Source organism: Lates calcarifer, linkage group LG20 (genome assembly GCF_001640805.2).
Source record: "Lates calcarifer isolate ASB-BC8 linkage group LG20, TLL_Latcal_v3, whole genome shotgun sequence".
Taxonomy (NCBI): domain Eukaryota; kingdom Metazoa; phylum Chordata; class Actinopteri; family Centropomidae; genus Lates; species Lates calcarifer.
The window spans coordinates 19,827,131-19,838,474 of record NC_066852.1 but is presented as its reverse complement, the minus strand read 5'-3'; the positions used below and the strand labels follow the sequence as shown (position 1 = coordinate 19,838,474).

The 11,344-nt window shown below is 39.3% G+C and overlaps 1 protein-coding gene across 6 annotated transcripts in view; it reads right to left on the bottom strand.

The window, feature by feature from the left end:
- Positions 1-256: 256 nt before the first annotated feature.
- Positions 257-11,344, bottom strand: part of crebrf (creb3 regulatory factor) — a 32,779-nt gene continuing 21,691 nt past the window's right edge. For all 6 annotated transcript variants that reach the window (XM_018691766.2, XM_018691770.2, XM_018691768.2 and 3 more), the window contains one exon: positions 257-11,288. In XM_018691766.2, coding sequence (XP_018547282.1) covers positions 11,170-11,288 — 119 coding nt within the window. In that variant the 3' untranslated portion in view covers positions 257-11,169. The remainder of the gene's footprint in view (positions 11,289-11,344) is intronic.

Sequence of the window (11,344 nt, the reverse complement as noted above, 5' to 3'; positions counted from 1 at the left end):
TGTGTATCATACATTAACAGATACATCTCATTAATCTTATTACAATAAAGGTCGTCTATGCTGAAGTTTAGATGTGTGATGAAAGAATCTGTGAGTCTTGTTTTTACGTATAGGTAGGTAGGTGGGTGAAATTTTGACTTTTTACACTATGAAAATTTCAAAAATCATATTGTTACAGATCAGTGAGTCAACTTGAATCTTTGTTTCAGTAATGTGAAAACCATGTACACACTAATTAAACAGAGAGGCGTCAGGGTGGGGTGCTAATGGTTTTATTATTTTGATATTAAAATCAATAAACATAATCAGACTATTGTGGTTACAAGCAAAGCTGTGGTACCAACTCCTGGCTGATACAACAGAGAAAGAATGATTTAAACAAAAAAAGAAAAACCAAAAAAGAAAAACCAAAAAAGAAAAAAAAATGAGAGAGAGAGGCACAATAACACAACAGAGATTCAGGGCAGGTGTCCGCAGGATGTCGAGCAGCCAGAGACAAAAACTGTCAGAAGCTCTGAAACAGAATGAGTCGTTACAGTACAAACCAAACAAAAACACTTTTTGTTACATCGTCATGCCTGTGCATAAAGCCACCCATTGTGCCTCTGAGAAAAAAAATACAATGTAAAACAAAAAGAAAAAGTTAGTTAAAACAAAAATATAAACCCAGCACAACATTTATTACACAACATAAATATAACAACTGTCAAGATATTGTTTTCGAACAGGCATATATGTGAACTACAAATATAGACGTCATTGCTAAAGAGAGGATCAAGTTAGTTTCAGCAGGTTTCTGCAGGTTTTGCTTCTTTGTGAAATTATAATCACCAAGAAATCTATTATAGAGCACTTAGCAATGAAGTACAGCCTTCCTACTGAGACTGGTGAGAAGAACACACACAGGACTAACTACAGAAAGATCCCATGCTGTTGATCTAGTCAAATAAGTTACCATACAAGACCAGAAGCATCATAACAATGGCATGTAGCTTGTGGAGCTCAGAATGACCGATACCTCCCACATCCTCTACATGTTTGGACTTGTATGGATATCCTATAAAATCTTCTTACGGTCTGTCATTATCAAAAGTGGAAAAAAAAGAAAAGAAACAGAACAGATGTTTTAGGATAAACATTATATTTTTGCTAAATGTCTCTTGCTCCATGCATTTTGGCAAAGTCTGGAAGGAGATGTAAATCATTGCAGTGTTGGATGATGCGTTTGACGTGTGTAAATATAAGAGAAAGGGGTTTTGTTTTTTTTATCACCAAGGGTGGGTTGTTGTCATTTGCTTTAATAAGATCAGTCTGCAGAAGAGGAAACGAAACCCCTCCCCATCATTCATTGTAAGGGGGGGTGGGGGGGTGAGGGGTCTCTGCCCACCAGCCTTTAGTGACCCCTGGCTAATCTCAGGAGCTCCCTGACAAGACAACTGCAAACCAAAGCCCTTCTGTAAAAAAAAAAAAAAACCCAAAAAACCCAAAAACAACAACAACAAAAAAACAAAAGCACCCAGAAGGGTCCAAACATCTCTGGCGCAGTGGTGAAGTTTTTTTTCCCCAGAAAACATGATCAAATGATCAATTTTTTTTCCCACCAAAGTTAAGAGAGAGCACGCGAGCTGAGACTCCCAGCCGGAGAAAGCTCAGTCCAGAGTCACGGCAGAAGAAGAATTATGTCAAGGTGAGGTTCTGTTTGCTGACTCCATGAGCCTGATTCTAGGGTTCTACCGCCCCTTGTGACGGCGTCAAACCTCCAATGACAGAATGCTTCATGGGCTTCACAGACAACAATGACTCACAGTCACAGTGAAACTGCAGATCTGAGAGCATCCTGTTTCCTTTAACTGGCATCAGGGCAGAACATGATGCAGAGAGGATAAAGTAACAGGATACTGAAGGACAGGAAGGCAAGAACAGGCTAAAATAACTGAAGCCAGAATGTGTCGTATTTTCGTATATGACTTACAGTTAAGTTTTGTTTGGGACAAATTTGCTCTAAGTCTGTTAATCTTAGATTTAGTCTAATCTAACCCATCTGATTTTTAAAACTCGGTTTCAATGTGAAGTCACTGCGCTGTGAAATAGTCGGGCACTTAACACCTTTCATTCTACACTTTTATTTTTGTACAGATTAAACAAATGACACATAACCTATGAACTACTGAGCTTTCAAAGTGCTGCATGTTGCTATATTTGATCAGAAACAGGCTAACTGTTTCCCCTTATTTCCAGTCTTTATGCTAAGCTATGCTAACTGGCTATTGGCAGTAGCCTCAAATTTACTGTACAGACACAAGAGAGGAACTGTTAGCAAGAGAGTGTGCAACACATTTGTCAAAGTAATTTATAAATCCATTTTTGAACTGATTTAGGACTACATTTAACAATTATTTCATTATTGGTTATTCTGCTGATATTTACTTATTTACTTGTTTTGTTTATAGAACATCTGAAAATAGTGAAAAATGTCTATTTTTTTAGTTAATTTTTCAAAAATATTCAGTTTACTGTTATGAACGGGAAAGAAATTCTCAAATTTGCAATCAGCAAATGGCATTTTTACTTGAACATGACTAAAATGATTATTTGATTATCAAAATAGTTGCTGATAACATTTAGCACACTAAACATTGCAGCTCTAAAGTGATTTATTGGAGTAATTTCTTAATTTAATTTCTAATATCTCTTAATAATCTTTTTATGGTCAAAATGTCAATCCATTGTTTTACAATCTGATTTATTTGTTGATGGATTTTTACTGTCTAATTAAACATTAATTAATGATTGTCTTTGTAACCATTTGCACCTACAGGGAGCAATGGCAGGATTGTACAAAAATCTTATTTATGGTACATGATAACATGATATAACAGATGTACCATGAGTAAATGTAATAACATTTAAATGTAAAAATACAAGCGTTGTTATCAAAAGTTGTATATGCAGACATGGACAGTTATGTTTCACTGTGATTGTGCTTCATGCCTGTGAATCTCGTGAAGTCTCTGACTCGTGGCACAGCCCACTTCAGTGGAAAAGCTATAAAGTCTAGTTTAAACAAATTGTCTCCTCACATGTTAATTTACAGGACTCAACAAATAAATATCAAACAAATGGCATGAACACTGGGATCAGGGAAAAAAGGCAATAAAATATAATTTAGGAAAAAAAAATCGTGCAACATTTGACAGAGTCAGAGCATAAATATCAAACCATAATATTAATTAAAAAAAGGTTTAAACATACGAGCAGGACAGCGGCCATATAAAGATACAACATTCATGATCTTTCTGAATCCTGACGACAAGAAGACTAGTCTACATTCATCAGCAAAGCAGCAGCAGCAGAGTTATACCTCGCTATGTCAGCATACAGCAGTGCAGCAGTCAGAAACACGAGACTGACCAGAGTCATCAACAGAAGGAATAATATGGCTAATACAGCTTTTTTACACAGCCATGTTAGCACCCAGCCACTGACAGATTAGCACCACAGTTTACCTCCATGCTCAGTTTGTCGCTTCATTCGCAACCTGCGACTCAGTGCCAACACTGACTTCAAGGAGGGTCTGGCACTTCATAATAGCAAAGTTAAGAAACGGAAAGTTCTGTCTGTTGTGTGTGTGTGTGTGTTTGTATTTTTTTTTCTTTCTTGAAAAGGTCTCAGGAGGCAGCAACACAGTGCTCCATGTCGAAACCAAAGAAGAAGAAGAAGAAGAATGCATTGTAATTGACTAGGTAAAAAGCAGGCCCCGAGTCTCCCTCTGCCTCAGACACAGTGGAGGTTTGCTCTTCTCTACATGGACACACCAGCGGTGATAGCAGCAGCAGCCAATACAGAAAACACAATAACGTGGCGTAGTGGGCAGAGAAAAAGTTAAAAACAGAACCAGGTTTCCCAAAACAACATCAATTTAGTTCACAAGTCGTCATTTATGCTCTTCTTCAGTAACACTTTAAAGGGGAACCACTACACAGTGTGAACTTTTCTATCCCAACAGCTCGTATCCGCTGTTAAAGGCTGATTTTTATACAAACTCTGTTGATTTGGGGTTAAAATGAGGTTTTCATTTCATTGTTGTACTTCAAGTTTAGGTTTTGGGAAACCCAGCCCCTTGTTTCTGTAGGGAAACCCCCTCCAGACTGTCAGAAGGTGCAAATTTGTGTTCTCATATATTTGATTAAGGCACCTGGTTCAGCAGGCATCATTTTCAAAATATCATTTCTTGTATATGTAAAAACCAAGTGCAAGGTGAGTGACGCTGTTGGTCTTTTGACTGTTGTAGGACAAAAAAAGGTGTAGGGGGGGAAAAAACAGGGGTGTGTCATGGTAATAATATACTGTAACTGTGTCATGGACACCCTAAACCAAAGTCTCTTTGTGCTCATTCAATAGCAGCAAATATGAAATCATTCGACTGAGAGTACAGTGAGCCCAAAAAGTCATGCAATGACCTTGTGATGGTAAATATAGGCTTTCTGATGATTGGCCAAATTATTTCCTCATCTGCAAGGAACTCCAGACATCACTTGATTCTCTCAGTTCTATGTGGGGAATCGGCATGCAGAGACATTATTCCCAAGTGCATCTTTTCTCGCAGAGTACATTTCTGTTATGTATCTAATTTACACAGAGGGTAGTAAGCGTACAGCCTCTTGAAGACGAGGTGTTTTTACAAGCAATGAGGGCAGCCCACATGGGTTCGAACAAGACAGGAAAACAGCTGAAAGCCAGACTCTGGGATCTGACATCAAAGCCAGCAGGAGGCGAGGTAATTTGTAGTTTTGTTCTTTTCTTTTAATAAACCAAATTTATTGAGAATATTTGCACTGACACTCATTTTACGGATGGAGAATTTCCTAAGAAGTACTTTACGTTCTTTGGTACTAGTTAAAGGGAAAATAGAGGTATTTATCATGACATCTCCACAAATTCATTTGAAGTAGTGTTTCTGTCCAATATTCACTCTCTTCTAGCTCTGTTTTTGGTCTCCACCAGCACCTGAAGAAACTATCTGGTTCTTTAGCTGCTACATGCTCCACTGTGTTCACCAGCTAGTTTCTAACTGTGTCTGTCTGCGGTTTGGTGCTGGGCAGATAGTGTACAGACGGTTAATCAGAGCTTTTTCACTGAAAATAAGCTGCCTGCTGCAACTAGAGACAATCCTGATGAGAGCAGCGAGAGTGAACCACAACACAAGCTGCTGCCTTAAAACCAAAACAACTGGCTGAAAGGTGCTAAAATGCTCTGTAGGGCACATTACATGTAGTATTTCATCCATATTTTATACAGAAATTTTGGTTGGTGCAGCTTTAAACCCAAGGGAATATTCATCTGTTATTTATTTGTTAATTAAACTTAATTCTTGATAAATTTTGAATTTAACAAATGACCTGCTTTGCTCTGGCTAAAATAACTGGAATTAACTGACTTTAACACACTCCCTATTTTCCCTAGTACCAAATGACGTAGGTCTTTCAAAGAAACGTCTTGGAAATCATTTAAAAATTAGAAATAGAAATAGAAATATTTCCTCTAGAGATTGTTCTTTAATATACAATATATACCACCATCTTGCACTTGGATCAAATTATTTTATCACAAATTATTTTCATGAGGAAATTCCACACTCCTTTTAAATAACCAGAATATGTGTATTTACTCTGCAGTTATGGTGAATATTTTTTACTCTCATACAGAGTAAAGATCCTCCATAACTTTTGTGCAGTGGTGTCAAATCCAGGAGTCTGGCTTTTACAAAAAGAAATAACAGTACGCTTTACAGTAATGATCATACAATAATATAGAAATCACCAGTCTGTTGTTGTTTAGAGCAAGAATCAGTGAATCTGAAGTGAATCTTCTTCTGATTGGTCCAACAGGGAAATCATGCCATTAATCAACAGTTAGCATTAATGAAACTGATCGTGGGAGGGGGCAGAGGGCGGGGGAGTCTGGTCTGATGACACTTATTGGACAATAATCAGATGGACACTGTTACTTGTTGGTGAATCTAAACACAGATACCAGCAGTTTCATTCTTGGATTATTTCTTGGGATAAACAAAAGTAATCAGCACCACATGACAAACCCCCCTCCCCTCAGGTTGGATCACGGCCAGAAATCAGAGTCAAATCCTTAGTGAGAGGAAAATGTTGCAGGTTGTGTTTTTGTTTTGTTTTGAATACCGATTTGGAGAAAGCAGAGAACTTGTGTGAATTCTTGTGACAAGTCTGTTGGCCTTTTTTTTTCAGTTTGTGTAGAGATCATTGCACCATATTGATTGACATTGATAATTCATAATACACACACACGCACACGCACAATATTTTGTACAGAGTAAAGAATGGCGACAATAATTGGAATACATAAATATATTTTCTTTTGATTTTATATGTCATCACATATGTCAGATAGAAGAACGATATTACCCTGATTTGCTGAAGAAGAGCTTTATGGATCCACGTAGCTTTTATTGGACAAGAGTAGCACAAACTTACACACTCTATTAGCTTAATAGTTGACTGAATAGGATTTATCAGAATCATCAGAAATAAAAAGAATAAGGAATAGTTTTACTGGCGTGGATTTTCACTCATTTCCTTGACTATTAAAATGCCACAGAGTCTCCTGGTTTGAATGTAAAGTTGCACAGCTTGCGCCTATCATGTTAAATGTAAAAACCTGTGAGGACTCTCTCTTGAACCAGCCTTGTGATCGACAACAAAACACGCACGCTCCTCTTGTCAGCCGGCCGTCAACCAGCGGCCCTTTAACCACTGTTGACCCCCTACCAGACCTGGGCAAAATTATAGCTGAAAAAATGCCATCAAATATTGTCCCCAGAGGACACAAGTGAGCACAAGTAGTTCAAATTTTTGAAGCCATTTTTCAGATATATTTCACCGTCTGCTACTTCAGTCAAGGTTGTTTTGAGCCAATCAGGCTGAATGGTTTTGTTGTTGTTGCTGTTGTTGACCGTATATTGGCGGAACAATGTCATAAACCTCAGGCAACTGACTTTGTTCGCCACTGTTATTGTTTTTGTTTGTGTGTATGTGAAGTTATTTAAGAAGGCAATAAGTGTCCGGATTGAGTCTTCATTTATAATTGGCTTGCCATACAGTACAGTGATATAGTAACTTCCCCCAAGGCGGCCGGGAATGTCTTTCAAACAAGCTCTTCCCGGCCGCCCCAGGCTACACCCCTCCTCATTAAGTCACAAGTAGAAATCAGTTTACAAATGATAACAATATAGCTCTCTGGAGAAATGTGTCTACACTGTACATCACCCTGAAGAGGAAGCCAAAGCAGAATCAGTTTTTCCATAGGAAACCTCTACTGAAGGCAAATGAATCATGACGCCAAGGGGGTCAGCATCAGGATCAATGTAGGGGCCCTGGAATCAAAACCCTCTTTTTTTTTTTTAAGACCACAAACACACTAATCCACACAATCCCTGACCAGGAAATAGACCTATCCTATCAAGACACTGGGCTTCGCAAAGCCTGGCAATGATATGCTCTTATACAATACCTCATATCATTACACGGCTCCAACAAAGTTTAGATCTAACCCTCGTCAGGTCATACACCTGTACGCCTTTTTCTTGCTAGTTTATAGACCTAGCCAAGTCAGGTAATAGACCTATCCTAGCAAGTGGTCGTCAAGTACACTTGCAGCATTCACACCAGGCCTTTTAGCAGCAAATGGAAGAAAAAAATGCTTTTCTTTTTGTTTTTTGTTTTTTTTTTCCTTTTTTGGACAAAGTGCTTTTGTTTTCAAACATATAAGATATAGTATTCTATACATATATCTAACATTTAGAAGATACATATTAACTTAGTCTATTTACAAAAAATTAATCACTACTAAGAAAATAGCTATGGACGGTAAGGGGAGAGCAAGTCATTAGGCTACAACTAGACTACGAAGTCAAATAAGAATCATGGATACTCATCGCTCTAGTTTCAGAAAAAGCACCATTTCTCCCTTTTTAGACAAAACGGAAAACAGTAAAAATATATATATGTAGCACTAGCTGTTATTCAATCACGCGATACAGAAAGACCACAGCTCTGCATCATCGTCATCAGACATCGTTCTGTGAAGGAGTACTTTCTTCACATCAAACTAACCTGAATTCAGCCTCGCCAAACACTACTTCTCGTTATATTTACCTGCTAACCGAGTGGCCTCTGGTTGAATTTTGAAATTGCCTGGGAATGGCATTGTTTCCTCTGAGTAGGCAGCAGGGAGGGAAGCATACAGGCATCATGCATTGTTAAAGGTTTGGATGCGCTGCCAATTTGTGGCCTGAACTTTGTAACTCCGCGTGTGTTTTTGGTGAACAAACATATGCTGAGGACTGAAGGCAAGACCAGGCAGATAAAATTCAGCAGTTCAACCTCTTAGGCAGCAATGCTGATCCCTGGAAGTGCAAAATTCAACCAGCTCCACTGGCTAACAAGGGAAACACGTGTGAAAACCTGAATGCACAGTGCTGAATCCACATCAGTCTGGGACAAAAATCAAATGGCTTTGGCTTTCTAACAGCGTCTATGACGACACTGTGGCTGGTTCCTCGTTCATCCTCCCGTCTCCACTGTTGTCCTCTGAGTTTCTCGCGTCCCTGTCTGCACTAAAGACAGCCTGTCCTCATTCTCTTTATAGACTAGACTTTAAACTAGACCATGGCTTTGCTGCATTATGTTTTAAATAAATCCAGTCCTGATTCCCCATATTTCACTCACCCAGCATAGGAGACCGGAGGGGTCAAGTGTCGCTTTATAGATCAAACTATCAGATTAACTGGCTGCATTTTTAAGACCTTTTCATCTTTTTTTCCTCCACATCTCCCTCTGAGAATCTGACCAACAAATACTTTCAAACCGACAGGAAACCTAGCAGGCGGCTAAAATACAAAAATATAACAAGAACTTTTTTTTTTTTTTTTGGTTTTTCTGTTTTTCCTCTAATTTTCTTGATGCAAGGATAGGCTTTAGAAATGTGTCATGCTTAAAAATGAATCAATTGTCATGAAAAGTGGCATTTCACCATTGATAGATATATCATTAATGTTTCTATATACAGTACTTTAAAACACAATTCAGTTAATATTTTGTTGATGAACTAGACTCCGTCTACATACAGAAATCAAACAAGTGACACAGGAACATAACATTTTGGTTACTGTTGGTGACATTTTGACAAACAAGCAAAAATGTAACATAGCTTATCTACTAGTGCTCTTGGTTCTTGTCCTAGAATAGAGCAATTAACACAATTAGCATGTGGAGAGAGGAATCAGTTCAGGAATGAAGTGCTTCCTAAGCAACAAATTTACTGGAGAAGCCCACAGATGGGATAAAATTTTAGATTAAAAAAAAAAAAATGAATGAATGTTCCTTTTCTGTACAGAATTGGACCCAAGCTAATTTCACAGTTCTATGAAGTTCCCTGACCCTCCCACATTTCTTACATTCAATACGGCGTCAGGTAAGCTGTGCAAAACCTTACTTTAACTGGCTGGTCGCCGTTTCGTTGCATGTGTCTTTGGTACAAAAAACAATCAAAATATAGTGTGCAAATATTTTTTTGTAACTCTAAACGAAAATATCAGGTAACCCTCCCCTGATCCCCAAAGACAAGAGTACCAAAAACCATAAGTAATCTATTGCAGAGCCCTCCTATATACACAGACTCTGTGGCATCACGCAACGAGAGCTTCCATTTGTTTTATGTACATTCAGAATATCTTTAAACGACTGAAATACACAACAAACCCCACTGTTGTCTCCCTCCCTCGCACTCACTAACAATCTCCCTCAGTGTAAAGTAGTCCTTTCCTTGGCTGGACCTCGGGGAGCTCTGACCAATCACCTCTTCTCGTTCAGTCCCGCTCACACACTCACTCAGACTTACAGAAACACACACACACATAAACAAGGCACAATGAATATAACTCTGATCAAACACTAGTATGAACACACCAAACTGTTAGCCTGGTCATCTCTACTGTACAAAAAGGGGAGCCGGTGCCTTTTTTTTCACTGGGAGACACTTCTATGTACAGATTCCTAGAGGAGATGGATCACTGTTCATGTCTTCTTCATCGCCACCATAATCTTCCTCACAGTCCGCTCCCATACTGGCAAAAATGCCTGTTTCAACCCAGTCCAGTTATAACCAGCACAAGGCCAAAAAGCACCAAACTACATGCGCTTCCTCTCCACATGGTCAACCACCTCCTGTTATTTAAGTTAACGTTGTCAAAATGAGACATTAAGCTTCCTCCTGCCTGCCGCATACTTCACCCCAGCAGGATGTTTCATCGATTAATCTGTAAAAATTTTAGCTGTCAGCTTCTGCTGCCTTTTTTTGTTCTGTTTGGAGCATTCATTTGCAGCAGTGCTGATTGGCAAACAGGGGATGGCATGAACATATTTAGGCCTTCAATACAAAATATTTCCTGCCACCCCGAAAACGCCTCGGAGCACACTGCTTTTTTTTCTCCGCAGGTGTCTTGGCAACCGAAGCCATTTTCATCAAAGTGCTTTATTCAGTGGGTCAATTTAACATCCTGGAGTTAATTTGTGTTGCCATGTGAGGTAAAGCTCGTTTAGGAAATGATGGAACTGGAACTTTTTTCAACCTTTGATGGTGTCCGACGTGTAACAGTCCGTCCTCTGCCATTAACAACCTCAAACAAATCGTGTGAAAGTATTCCAGTGGTTGCACTCATGTGACTGTCTCTGTCTCAGCCCTGGAAGCAGAACCTCCGATAGAACCAACCCAACACAATGCTATGTTAAACACATCTAATAATCACCAGTGGATTTAGGACGTGCTATTAGCTATACACCTAACCATCACTTGCTTTTAAAGGCGCATTTCCCAACAGATGCTCACGATGGGTTGGGAGACAGTGACGCACTGACTCTGCACGCAGTGTGCAGAGACAGAAAGCTAGGGTGTATGCCATGCAGGTGCATGGCTATGAACAAGCACACATACATACACACGGGGAGTGGTATGTGTGTTTGTGTGACTAACAATGTGTATGTGCTCGGGGTTGGAGGGGCATGCAGAGGGGAGCATAGTTACAATGGGACAGCACGGTGGTAATGTTTAGTCCACTCCTCTCAGTGGACGGTGGTTTGTCTAGATCTTGGAGGTGGGGACTCGCAGGCCAACCAGTCCCCCAGTGGGATCGCCGCGTCCTGTGTTCTCCAAGATCTTGTTGACAAAGTCTGAAGTCTGCCCAGCAACAGGTGATGAAACTGCACACAGAGACAAATAAAGACACATTCAGACATGTTAGAAATTAATATTTCAT